The sequence below is a fragment of the Ascaphus truei genome, chromosome 2, assembly GCF_040206685.1.
Source record: "Ascaphus truei isolate aAscTru1 chromosome 2, aAscTru1.hap1, whole genome shotgun sequence".
Classification (NCBI taxonomy): Eukaryota; Metazoa; Chordata; class Amphibia; order Anura; family Ascaphidae; genus Ascaphus; species Ascaphus truei.
The window spans coordinates 417194678-417208883 of NC_134484.1; the positions used below are offsets into that span (position 1 = coordinate 417194678).

The 14206-nt window shown below is 43.4% G+C and overlaps 1 protein-coding gene across 4 annotated transcripts in view; it reads left to right on the forward strand.

The window, feature by feature from the left end:
* The window catches only part of BMI1 (BMI1 proto-oncogene, polycomb ring finger), a 127703-nt gene extending 114466 nt beyond the window's left edge, over positions 1-13237 (forward strand). For 3 of the 4 annotated variants that reach the window (XM_075587552.1, XM_075587551.1, XM_075587553.1), the window contains 9 exons: positions 6965-7098; positions 7414-7510; positions 7879-7934; positions 8012-8062; positions 8445-8553; positions 8647-8692; positions 9812-9910; positions 10615-10695; positions 10780-13237. In XM_075587552.1, coding sequence (XP_075443667.1) covers positions 6987-7098; positions 7414-7510; positions 7879-7934; positions 8012-8062; positions 8445-8553; positions 8647-8692; positions 9812-9910; positions 10615-10695; positions 10780-11112 — 984 coding nt within the window. In that variant the 5' untranslated portion in view covers positions 6965-6986 and the 3' untranslated portion in view covers positions 11113-13237. Of the gene's footprint in view, positions 1-5865; positions 5996-6964; positions 7099-7413; positions 7511-7878; positions 7935-8011; positions 8063-8444; positions 8554-8646; positions 8693-9811; positions 9911-10614; positions 10696-10779 lie in introns of those variants that run through there. The other variant, XM_075587555.1, reaches the window with a different exon arrangement.
* Positions 13238-14206: the final 969 nt, after the last annotated feature.

Below are 14206 nucleotides of genomic sequence, written 5' to 3' on the forward strand. Positions count from 1 at the left end.
TCCTCTGTCTTCTGATAGATATATATTAAAAAAATGCTGAGCTGATATTTAAGATGTGTTAAATGCAGTTATTTTTGGAAAAATGTCCACGCCAAAACCGGTGTATGGTGTCAAAATAAAACGCCAAAGTGTGGTAATTGCATTGTGGGGATAGCCTCCAAATAAACAGATTATGTTGATCTTTATCTTTTATTGTTGGAGGTAATTTGTGACAGATCAGAGAGCCCAAAACACATTGGATCCTTTGTCCTTGGGTACAATAAGTATGGGGGGTAAGAACTGTGCCGTTTGCCCTTTTGAGCAATTCTTTAATGAACAATTAGAAAGTCAGGTTTTGGCTGGCTCTCCTTGCACAGGGATAATAATCTCTCGTGCTCGTGGTCTGTTTTTGGGAGACGATGAGGTGGGCTTGGAGATGAGCACACAGTGAGATTTGTGTGTTGCCTCGTTTGATCCTTCGGTGTTTCCTCTCTTGGTAGTTTCCGAGCTCTCCCCTGCACCTCTCCTGGCATTTTGGAAGCTTTTATAGTTAGCAATTATGGGGGTTGGGGGGATTGAGAGGGTGCTTCCTTTTTAATTAGTTCAGAGTTTAGTCGCTGCAGTTGTTTTCGCGCTAAAGTCTTATGTTGGCGCTGGGGTTTCAAATCTGAGAGGGTTTGCCCCATTTACTGGGTATCCCCTGCATTGCCCGGTGCCTCGGTGCCCTTTCTGCAACTTGGACCAGGGGCATAACTGCAGAGCATTGCAGAACATGCCTGGGAAGGAGGGGCACACCTCGGTGTCATTTTCTTTTGGTTGAAACATCGGGTTTAACCACTTTCTATAATTTTTATTAGTTCCATATAGCTGAGAATAGTTTGCCACCCTGAAAATGTAAAACAGAGCTCCCTTCGTATTTCCAAAGATATATACATATAAGGCAAGCGATACCGTGTATGATCCACGAAAATCAGGAGACAGCACACACAGTCTTTGGTAGATAAACTGTATTATCAAAACATGGCACAGTACATCATCCAACGTTTCGGTCCCAGGAACGGGACCTTCCCCAGGGTGGTTTCCTGGGACCGAAACGTTGGATGATGTACTGTGCCATGTTTTGATAATACAGTTTATCTACCAAAGACTGTGTGTGCTGTCTCCTGATTTTCGTGGATCATACACGGTATCGTTTACCTTATTTATTCTTTATGGGTCCTGCACCTACCAATATCCACTGCTTACGGATTTTCTTTACCATACATATATATACATATACCAACCCAGCGAGCTGTGTAAAATAAAATGGTCTACCCTCTGTAACGTGCTTTTAGTAGTTGCACACACATCTCTCTGGTTTGCACGTGCGGCTGTGGGTGTGTGCTCCTGATTCCCCCCTCTTTTTAAGTGGATGCCAATTACTTAATTGCCGTAGAGATGATTGTGCTGGGTGAAGGTGGCATTGCTGTCCCTTCCACCTCCCTATGAAGCGATGTTTTATAAGGTGCTGGGAAGCCAAGTATCAAACAGACCTTTGAAATGTCCCATCTTGCTGCTGGCTATTTTTGCTCCTGCTTTAAAATCTCCTTTCTCCCTATTTGTCGGGGCTTTTGCACCGCTGCCGTTTTTTCTTTTAATCATCACACGAGTGCTAAAAAATAATAATAATAATAATAATAATAATAATAATTGCTGGTAGCTAAACTTTCTCTGGTGCCTTGTTGCCTCCCAGCGTCACATAACATGCACAGTCCTTATGAGATCCCACACATGTAATACTTTCATGACATTTTGCTTCTTTTTTTTCACACCTCCTGGAGTTTCGTTAGCACGAATCCATTAAGGGACTAACTTTTGTCTGCAATCCCTAACTAAACTGCTTTCCCTAATTGTATACAAATAAAACATCATAATAATTTGTATCTTTAATTTATTTTTGAGGCATATAACATGATTAACATTAGTCACTACAGCTAATGAAGTCTGATTAATATCCCCAAACCCCTGTGCCACCTTGTCACCCGACCCTGTGTTATTGCTCGCTCCCATCTCTTTATAGCGGGTTATTTTTCATGCAGCTGTTTTTTTTTTCTTGTAATAATCAAACCCCTATTGGGACTGATGAGCTGTATATAACCCCCCCCCCCCCCCCGTGCCTGGGAAGCCCCCGCACTGGTGACTTGCATGGTGTTTCCCGGAGGTGAAGGTGTTAACCCGGGAGGACATGACCCATGCTGCCTTTATTATTATTATTATTATTATTATTATTATTCCCTCAGCAAAGGGTGCAGCAGCAGAGAGGATCTCTTCTCCTGCCTGTGTGTAACAAGCAAAGAGGGGCACAAACATAAGGGGGGGGGGTCTCTCTCCTCCTCTCCTCCTCTCTCCTCCTCTCTCCTCAGTTCTCCTCCTCTCTCCTCCTCTCACACACTCTCTCTTGGATGAGTCGCTGCTGCCAATGGGATGTGTTGTTTGGCACCGATAGCGAAAGAAAGTGGGATTATGGTCGCATTTGTGTCATTTTTCATATACGGACATACACACCGATGTATTTTACGGGATAACACGGTACCGTCATAAAATATATATTTTATTAAACAAAAACCAGGTAGAGAGTCACATGTTTCCCCCTTGACTCGCTGCATCATGTGCCCGGTGAGTGAGTGCAGTGCCTGTGAGGTGCTGCATCATGTGCCCGGTGAGTGAGTGCACTGCCTGTGAGGTGCTGCATCATGTGCCCGGTGAGTGAGTGCAGTGCCTGTGAGGTGCTGCATCATGTGCCCAATGAGTGAGTGCAGTGCCTGTGAGGTGCTGCATCATGTGCCCAATGAGTGAGTGCAGTGCCTGTGAGGTGCTGCATCATGTGCCCGGTGAGTGAGTGCAGTGCCTGTGAGGTGCTGCATCATGTGCCCGGTGAGTGCAGTGCCTGTGAGGTGCTGCATCATGTGCCCAATGAGTGAGTGCAGTGCCTGTGAGGTGCTGCATCATGTGCCCGGTGAGTGAGTGCAGTGCCTGTGAGGTGCTGCATCATGTGCCCGGTGAGTGAGTGCAGTGCCTGTGAGGTGCTGCATCATGTGCTCGGTGAGTGAGTGAAGTGCCTGTGAGGTGCTGCATCATGTGCCCGGTGAGTGAGTGCAGTGCCTGTGAGGTGCTGCATCATGTGCCCGGTGAGTGAGTGCAGTGCCTGTGAGGTGCTGCATCATGTGCTCGGTGAGTGAGTGCAGTGCCTGTGAGGTGCTGCATCATGTGCCCGGTGAGTGCAGTGCCTGTGAGGTGCTGCATCATGTGCCCAATGAGTGAGTGCAGTGCCTGTGAGGTGCTGCATCATGTGCCCGGTGAGTGAGTGCAGTGCCTGTGAGGTGCTGCATCATGTGCCCGGTGAGTGAGTGCAGTGCCTGTGAGGTGCTGCATCATGTGCTCGGTGAGTGAGTGAAGTGCCTGTGAGGTGCTGCATCATGTGCCCGGTGAGTGAGTGCAGTGCCTGTGAGGTGCTGCATCATGTGCCCGGTGAGTGAGTGCAGTGCCTGTGAGGTGCTGCATCATGTGCTCGGTGAGTGAGTGCAGTGCCTGTGAGGTGCTGCATCATGTGCCCAGTGAGTGCAGTGCCTGTGAGGTGCTGCATCATGTGCCCGGTGAGTGAGTGCAGTGCCTGTGAGGTGCTGCATCATGTGCCCGGTGAGTGAGTGCAGTGCCTGTTAGGTGCTGCTGGCACATGGTAAGCTGGGTGCTCGCTGTTGACGTGGATGGGCCCTGTCGCTGTGTCTCTGGTGCTGTGGGTCAGTACTGGGCCTCCCCTCCCCCGCTCTGGATGTGCAGCTCTCCCGGAGCCGGGGCTTCCTACATTGCTGCACCCGTAGCGGGGAGGCCCCATCCTGCTGCTGCTGCCCCCGGCCCGGGCCCCGAGCTCCCCCTCTCTGCACCCAGCGGCTTCCAGACCGGCTCATTTCTGTGCTCGTATCGCTGCTTCTCTCTGCTGTTCGTCTCATTTCTCCTCCCCCCGCCCCCACCCTCTCTTTCTCCCCCCCCCCCCACCCTCTCTTTCTCCCCCCCCCCCACCCTCTCTTTCTCCCCCCCCCACCCTCTCTTTCTCCCCCCCCCGCCACCACCCTCTCTTTCTCCCCCCCCCACCCTCTCTTTCTCCCCCCCCCACCCTCTCTTTCTCCCCCCCCCCACCCTCTCTTTCTCCTCCCCCACCCTCTCTTTCTCCTCCCCCACCCTCTCTTTCTCCCCCCCCCACCCTCTCTTTCTCCCCCCCCCACCCTCTCTTTCTCCCCCCCCCACCCTCTCTTTCTCCCCCCTCCCCCGCCCCCACCCTCTCTTTCTCCCCCCGCCCCCACCCTCTCTTTCTCCCCCATCCCCCGCCCCCACCCTCTCTTTCTCCCCCCGCCCCCGCCCCCACCCTCTCTTTCTCCCCCCGCCCCCGCCCCCACCCTCTCTTTCTCCCCCCCCCGCCCCCACCCTCTCTTTCTCCCGCCCCCACCATCTCTTTCTCCCGCCCCCACCCTCTCTTTCTCCCGCCCCCACCCTCTCTTTCTCCCGCCCCCACCCTCTCTTTCTCCCGCCCCCACCCTCTCTTTCTCCCCCCCCACCCTCTCTTTCTCCCCCCCCGCCCCCACCCTCTCTTTCTCCCCCCCCCGCCCTCTCTTTCTCCCCCCCCCCCGCCCCCACCCTCTCTTTCTCCCCCCCGCCCCTACCCTCTCTTTCTCCCCCCCCCCACCCTTTCTTTCTCCCCCTCCGCCCCCACCCTCTCTTTCTCCCGCCCCCACCCTCTTTGTCCCCCCCCCGCCCCCACCTTCTCTTTCTCCCCCCCCCCGCCCCACCTTCTCTTTCTCCCCACCCCGCCCCCACCTTCTCTTTCCCCTCCCCCCCGCCCCCACCCTCTCTCTCTGTTTCTTTCTCTCGCTCTGTCCCCTCTCTCTTTCTGTCCCCCTCCCCCACCTCTCTTTCTCTCTGTTTATTTCTCTCGCTCTCTCCACCCTCTCTGTCCCCTCTCTCTCTCTTTCTGTCCCCCTCTCTCTCCGACTCGCAGTTCTTTGTCTGTCTCTCTCTCCCTTCTTATTTCCCCCAGTCTTTCTCACTATAGTACATGGGTGTCGCTTAGTTTTGACGCTGTTTCTTATACTCGAATAATTTATTTTGGTTCTGTTCTTTATTTCTATTTACATTTCTTCTCACTGCTTGATTATATATGTATTTATCTTCCTTTCCTTGCTTTATATATATATATATATATATATATATATATATATATATATATATATATATATATATATATATATATATATATATATATATATATATATATATATATATATATATATATATATATATATATTATTTTTTATATATTCCTTATTCAATATTTTGTCATTTTGTTACCCTCCTCCCACCCTCTTCTTTTTATATATACACACACACACACACACACACACACACTCTTGCGGTTTCCCTTTGCCCTTGAACAAAATGTATTGTCTCCCCCGTCCTGCAAAGACCCCAATCTCCTTGTTGCGTCCTTCACAGGGTCTCCCCCTTTTCTCCCCCTACATTGTTTGCCTTTGAGTTTTCCTTGCAACTTGTATGCATGTTTACACCTCCCCCGTGACTTGTCCCCGTCTCTCCCATTCCCACAGTCTCCCTTCTGCCCACAACCCCTGCCGCCCTTACCTTGTATAATCTGCTCCCCTATATGCATTGCTCCCTACAGCCACTACATATCTGTCCGTGATCCCACATCAGTGAGCTCTCCTTCCTCTCATGGGTCCCTGCTGCTGCTTTTCCTAAATCCCCTTCAGGAACCGTCTCCCCTACTGACCCCAGACATGATCCTTAACGTCCATGTTAAAATATCCCTGGTGGCTTTCAAGGTTTAGCAACTGCCCCCCTCTCCCCCCTTGCAGTTGCAGCCCCAGGTCGGTTGCCCTCACCCCTGCACCTCTTGCTGCTGCTGCTGGTCTCCCTGCCCCTCCTGAGCAGCAGCTCCTTCCCATTCCCAGGCTGTGGCAAGATGCCAAGTGTAAGTGTAAATTGCTATAGCAACCGCGGGAATGGCTGTGTCCGGGCACCAGCAGCACACACGCCAGTGTGCTCCTTTCTCATCAATAACATAGTCTCCGGGGCAGCTTCCCTCTCTGTGGGGCAGGCAGCCCCCCTGCCCCCGGACCATGCCTCTCCCCTCCACTGGGTGAGAGGTGCGATGCCACACACAGGATTACTTCTTTACCTCCCCATTTTATTTTATTATTCCTCCATTTGTAAAAAAAAAAAAACATACAAATCTGTAACTTCATAGATGAAGGTGCACAGCCCCAAATTTGCCCCTGGATGTGGGGGGGCCAGCAACGTATTATTTTATGGGATTAACCTCTAATTGTCTGTAGGATTAAGGCAACTCGTTGGGAAAGCAGCGACCTAAATGGTACAGATGGGTGGCCCTTGGTTATGGGTTTCCCGATGCCCTCCATTTCCCAGATGTTTCCAGCCTCCGCTGGAGGAATATCGTTTTAGTTTCACGGTTTATACGACGTTGTTTTGGCATAAACCAGGCGGGTCCATCCTGAGGTGTAAAAGGCACAAGGAATACCCGGGGTGTGTGTGTGGTTTTCTATAGCCGCCCAGGGGCTGCTCCTCTTGGTTCCTCTTGGTGCTGTTGCAAGGAAATGGTTGGTGGCTCTTCCAATGCCGCTTGCTCCAAAGGTTGCATTCCTCTGAAAAAAAAACCCCCATCTGTAAATATATTGCAATGGGTCTGTCCCCTTTCTGGGAAGAATGAGTTATGTTTTCGGGGCTGTGGACGCTAACATTGCCATCCATTTCATCTGGTAAACGATGTGTGATGCAAGTCGTGTATTCATCGCCTTTTGTTACCAATTCGATAACATTCTCCCTGTTTCTCATATATATTATCTGGATAATCGGGACTTGGCTTTTTTTTTTACTGGCCACATAGGTGCCATCTGTAACGTGTGGATTATCTGTTTTGCAGAAAGTCCTTCCATAGAGCAAACATGCATCGAACAACCAGGATCAAAATAACCGAGCTAAACCCTCATCTAATGTGTGTGCTTTGTGGCGGATACTTCATTGATGCAACAACCATAATTGAGTGTCTACATTCCTGTAAGTAAGGCTGGTGTTTCCTCCTTAGCTCCCTCTGCTTACACTATCACGCGAACAGCAGAAATGGATACAACACGTCTTGTTGGGCTTGTTAAATATACCATTTACATCCATGCTACTAGGTAACTAGTATGCCTGCCTGCACATTGTCACATTATCACACGGTAATATATCACCGCGTTGTAGTCTTTGTCTTGCTCTTGTTAGAACGATTACTTGGTGTACGTTGTATCCTGTGCTTTGTCACGTTCCTTATGATTTTGGCAAAGACTACGTTGACTAGTTTTATTTATTTTTTATTTTTCTATGTTCTAGTTTGTAAAACCTGCATTGTTCGTTATTTGGAGACAAGCAAGTATTGTCCTATCTGTGATGTCCAAGTACACAAAACCAGACCACTGCTCAATATAAGGTAGGTGCTGCCTGCTCTCAACTGCTTCTTGCTATTGTGTTGAGCTTATGATCCAATTTCTATAGACAAAGTGTTCTTTGCCCGTTACTGTTTTATGCTTTTCATTTGTTGTAGCCATGTCTGGAATCTGTTGATTTACATGATGATTTGTTTCAGCTTCTCATAATTTCCTATGATGTGTATAATAGAGCCTATAGTTATATTAATGCAACTATTCTTGGTGTTAAGTCTCTACAAATCCATCCAGATTAAAATTGCAATATCTTGTGTAGCTTGTTCAGCTGTGTGTGTGTTTTTTCAGCTGTAAAAAAATAAAATTACTAATTCCTGTTGTGTTCACTTTACTCTCTTTTCTATTTGGTTTTCAGGGCAGATAAAACTCTTCAAGATATAGTGTACAAGCTTGTGCCAGGACTATTTAAAAGTATGTATCAAATATCGATTTGCAGTTTTACAAATGGCATTCATAGAGACATCCTAACGCCCATATCTTCCTTGCAGATGAAATGAAACGAAGAAGAGATTTTTATGCAACTCATCCTTCTGCTGATGGTAAATACCAGCCTTTCACCCATTCAGAAACTAAATATATAACACTTCTTAAACACGTGTAACTTATTGTTTCCAAAGGAATTAAAATGATATATACAGATCAAGACTCACACTGAGTAGTACCCTATATGCGTTTTTACAGAGTAGTTGGGCTCAGCTCAGCTTTTAATTGAATATATCACTCCTATGTGCTTCATATTTATACATATTCAAGAGACTCTAAATATATACGTTTAGTGCAAAGAAAGGGGGCTATTCACTTTATTCTTGCACCAGTGTTGTTCCAATCTTGCAGTGAGAAGATGTTAATGAACGGCCCCCACTGTCTCCCCAACCCCCTCCCACCCCCAACATTTTTTTTACTTTTTTTTTTTAACATTAGGGTCAAATGGCTCTAATGAAGACAGAGGAGAAGTTGCAGATGAAGACAAAAGAATTATAACAGATGATGAGATCATAAGCTTATCCATCGAATTCTTTGACAAGAATAGGCAAGTTTTCTGAATCTTCCAGTATTGGAGGCATACTTAAAATAATTTATACATTTATTAGTGATCCTAATTTCTTCAATTTTGTTTTGGTAGGTTGGATCAGAAGGGGAACAAAGAAAAAGAGAAATCAAAGGAAGAGGTAAGTAATTATTTAACAATAATATTACTTTAATGTTTTGACATAAAGTGAAATAAACCTGATAGGCAAAACAGTGCCTTGTTGGTGTGTGTCTGTTAACAAGTGGGAACTATGGGGGACATTTTATGGGTTGTCACTTAGATAAATACTTTTTCAGTTCGTTTTTTTTTTTTTTTTTTTAACTATAAAACCGGTCTATTTACCAAACAGAACTCTGTTTTAAATGGAGATCCACGACTTTATTTGGTGCAGAATTTAAGACAGTGGAAATATATTGCACAGATTTCAATTGAGTTGTTTGTTATACAAAAGATTATCAGTTTATGCTAATATATATGTGTACAAAATACAGTATATTTATTTCAGTGGGCGTATGAGGGTCCATCATGTAAATCTATCACGTGGAGGATTACTGATCACAAGGATCACTTGTTTCCTTTTGGTTTGTTTGAAGTTGCTTCAAGTGTTGACGAGCAGTTCACAGCCCACCTTCAGGAACTGGGGACTTTTTTTTTGTCATAAATCAATTTTGCATTCAATATAAGTATATATGTACATACATTTCGAAACAAAGTCATTGATTGCTAAACTTTTGGATGTTAAACTTGTTGACATATAATTATTGTGTATTGATGTATCAGTGCTATATTAGCCATTACCAAGTAAGTTAAGGTGATGGTTATGTCTGTTGGTCTGTCTTTACCAAGATCATTATCTAATGTGAACAACACACTCCCTGCACCTTCCCCCTTATTGTAATCATCTTTTACCACCTCAAAATCAACTTGTCTCAAGCAGCATCAGAGCCAATTTGAAACCATTTAGGTTGTTGATTTAAAACATTGTTACTCTTGTGGTTCTCCTGAGCGGCTGAAACTTTTCATAATACTGTACATATTCTCCTCAGTTCTTAGCAGTTGCTTTTTATATGAAAGCAAAATGCCCCAAGTTAGGTTCAAGGGAGCACATGAATGAAGGATTTGTTCAAATTGTATATATTTTTTCTTTTGGATACGTGCTCCAACTCTAGCTAAAGATTATAGTGCTAGTTTTTAGAGACTGCTGCTTTATTTCTTTATATCCTGGTTCAACTGTGTCCCATTTTGTTTCCATATTCAGGCGAATGATAAAAGATATTTGCGCTGTCCTGCAGCAATGACCGTGATGCATCTAAGAAAGTTTCTCAGGAGTAAGATGGACATACCCAGTAACTTTCAGGTACGTTTTCATTCGAGGCAGTATGTGGTACAAAAAAGAACTGAGAATGAGAAATGCAGTGATCTTTTTTTGTGTGTAATTAAACTGGTGTATGTAAAATATTTGGAGGCGAGGCTAATTGGAACAGATCAAAAGTTAATCTTAAAACACGATGAAGAAACTGACTACAATGATCTAGTCCTTGCTGAAATAGAAAGGGTGTTTTAATATGCATAAAGGCTGCCTGTTGATACAAATCTGGAGAGAGGAAGTTTTCAGTACAGGTTCTAGCCCTGCCTAGATCTTATCTTGCAGCCTGTAATTTGTGTACAATTAAGTCACTTACAAAAAATATTCTGAGTGAAGTATTGTTCAGATTGCTATTAATGGCAAATATTAGAAAGCATGTGGCAAGTTTTTTCACAGATGTTGTATTTATAACCATGTTGCTGTTGTGCCATGTCCCTCCCCCTTTTCTCTTTTGTATCTTTCAATCCCCCCTCCCCAATGGTATCTGCATATTTCAAAACTCTGTAATGTTATCTATTCTATTGCATTACAAAATAAATAAAAATACAAAGTTGAAAAAAAGCAATAGAAAAGGGAATTCCCTGGCAATGAATGATACAAATGATTTGCTTTGCAAGTTGTTTTTGAGCATTTGGAAAGGTAAATGCAGAACATATTACTTTTATGTCATCTGTCTATTCTTATATCATTCCTAGATCGATGTTATGTATGAAGAGGAGCCTCTAAAGGACTATTATACATTAATGGATATTGCCTACATCTATACCTGGAGAAGGGTAAATATCGATCATTGGGATGCCTTACTTTATTGGGTGGTGTATGTCCTTGAAAAATAATGGCCTTTTTTATTTCCATTGCAGAATGGTCCTCTTCCCCTGAAGTACCGAGTGCGACCCACGTGTAAAAGAATGCGGATAAGCCACCCTGCCGACAGGATAAATAACACTAGTGGGGAGATGGAAAGTGACTCTGGCAGTGAGAAAGCGGCCAGCCCAACCGGGGGGATGCCTTCAACTTCATCTTGTATGCCAAGCCCTAGCACTCCAGTGCAATCCCCACACCCTCAATTCCCTCACATCTCCACCGCCATCAATGGAAACGGCTCCAACCCAAGCAGTAACCACCAGAATCCCTTCACCAACAGAGCAAGGAAGATGTCAGTAAATGGCTCCTCTGCCACTTCATCTGGATGAAAAAAAACCACGAAGGAATTACCGTTTGAAAGACAAACACACCCTGATTTATAGATTTCTTCATGCCATTTACAGCTTTATAGATGCTAATACATGTGACTTTTGTCCAAGTCGCTTACTTTGTAGTGACACCAGAACGTAGCCATGGAACTTGGACTTGGGGTGGTTTTGTTATTTGGAGGTTCAGTGAAACGGAAGACTTTTTTTTTTTTTTGTGTGTAAAGGATTATTTTCCGTTGAGTTGGGGAAGGAGAAAACAATGGAGAAATGAACCGGGATTATGGGAGAAATGCTGGAATATCCCCTGCCTTGAGGTTGGGTGTAACCACCATGGATATATTGTCATGTCCAGAGCGCCACTTCTTACAGTGTTTGTTCTTATGCTGTTTGTGGACCCTTAGAAAGCGTTTATTTTTTTCATCCTCTCAAATCCAAGTGCTTTATCATCTTAAAATCCAACGGGAAGGAAATATACATAGTCTTTCTATGTAGCCATTTCACTGTGAATAGTGATTTCTTGCGTGTTAGCCATTTTGATTCTTCTTCTATATATTTTTTTTTGCATTGTTTAATCTGTTGCTGCACAGAATCGATCAAAAGGAAAGTCAACGTTTCAGTTTTACAATCTCTCTCTCTGCCTAAAAAGCGGGTATTGCCGTTTATTTTAATGACTTGTTTAAATGATTCGCTTTTGTGAGAATCAGGTGGCATCATGCTTGTTGTACAATGCCATATTGGTATATGACATAACAGGAGACAGTATTGTATGATATATTTATAAATACTATAAAGAAAATATTGTGTTTTATGCACTCAGATATGGTTGTTAAATTTGTCAAAGTATATCCAGTTTGGCCCTTGCAGAAAGCACACGATTCACTCCCCCAGGCAGCCAGGACATCTTTTGATAAATGTACTGTATTAGGTTGTATTTGACATCAGAGAGGGTTCAAGGTAATCTTGTAGCAATTAGTCTTAAAGACTTTGAGCTGGTTCCCGAGCAATAATGGTACTTGCAATTAGATTTCTTTTTTTTTTACACCGTCTGAAATAACCAATACATGCGGGGGGAATTAAACCCTACTTCAATCCCGACGTTTTGTAGTCAAATATAATTCATAATATCACACTAGCATTTGTTTTATTAAGCCACTTACTAGTAGTGACGCTGTTCTTCTACATATACTGCTAAAATAATGTCATAGAAACTTGAAGGTTTCTCAAAATCTAGTTGTGGTGTGTTTGGGGGTTTTTTTTGTTGGCCCTATTAAAGTCCTGAATCTGCTCCGGAGATCTTGTGAACAAAAAGATGAGCAGGTCAGAGAAGACGGGGCCGCCACCCTGAACGGTTTTGAGTTTGTGCTTTGCCTTGGTCGAACTTTGTGTCCATCCCCCATATGCATCTGTGAGGAGGATTCTTCTCTAAAGCAAATCGTCATGTTTGTACGGAAAATTGTGGCTAATCATTTCATTGTCTCCACTCTGCAGAAGAAGCACAAAACTATTGCTTTGTCTTGCTTATAGTCATTAAATCATTACATTTGCATATAACTTGCCTGATTTGTTGTTCATATTTAACCCTCGTTTCTATGAAGACCCCAATCCCTCCATTCTTTCCCAAGTTGACTGACATTTTGTTAGACAGTAGACATTCATGTAGCAACTACAGCTGCGTATGTATGTGTGTATATACCCATTTAAAGGACAGTATGTTTAGTTAATACAGGCAGAAGATACCCAAGGAAATATCATGTCAGCTAAAATATGATGAGAAATAGGAGGTACTGATTTTTCATGTTAAGAGCAGTCATATCGGAAATCAATGTGCCAAATTATATACTAGGTAATGTATCACTGTCTCTTTTTGTAACATCTCCAACATACAATAGACTGCGTGCCTTATAGACCCACCTATCAACAACAAAGCCGTTGTTTGTTTATTTTGTTTAGTGGCTTTAGTGAGATTAATCTTGTGAGATCATTCTACCATGATTATTAATGTTTTTTTGATGTTTTGTCTCACTGTAATATATACTTTCAATACACAACATAAAAAAAATGCTTTGAAAACAGACGACTGTTTATAATTTCTGTACTGAAACTGTTGATAAAAAATTGTATTGGATGTCATGTGTAAGTGCCAGTGATTTTACAACATAAATGGTACCACAAGCCAGCACCTCATCTTTGCGTTTTACAATATTGGGGCCATGATATTGTGTGTGTGTGTGTGTGTGTGTGTGTGTGTGTGTGTGTGTGTCACATCAAATGCTATTACTGACAGAATAAACGTTATCGTTCCAGAGGGAATGTCACATTGTGTTTTCTGTAGGAAGGATTCATTGTAAAAATGTAGTAATCTGGTTTAAAAAAATGAATTAAGGTACGTGCTAATAACCATTACAATAAGGAGGTACTTTTTTTTTTAAATTATTTTTTACCTGACAATTATAAAAAGGTTATCAGATATATATTTTCAGTTAGGTTTTGAGACTACACAAGTATGTTACTCCTGTTTGGAGAGCATGCACTGAACAAACATTTTGTGGCCTCAAAGGCAAAGGCTTATCCACAAAGAGCTCTCATGTTAGTTCATGGAAGATTTCACAAACTGTAAAAAAAAAAAAAAAATCCAGATTTCCTCAGGACTAATACCTCCACCGTAACTCTTCACTGCCAGAATGCAAAGTGTCCCGGTGAATTATATTTGTTTACTTTCTCCTGTACATTGAAGACTGGTGGTATCTCCTTTCTACTGAAGTAAATCGTATATCAAATTGGGCATGTTTTGTTTTGTTTTTAAAAGTTATGTTTAACTAGATAAAGGCTAAAAGTTCCGAATCTATCACACACATACATACACACTTTTCTGTTAGCAACCTGTTATTAGGTATGTAATATACCATGGGAAATAGAATCAAGAAAAAAACGCGAAAGGTGGGTAAACCACAGAATATTACTGCTCATCATGGTTTATTAAGATTATTGCGCACGAACTGCTAATTATTTTCTGAGGTTAGTAGTTTGTATCATAATTAAGTCGTGAGTTGGATTGAATAAACATACTCCAGCTGGATTCGTGCATCTCTAGCAA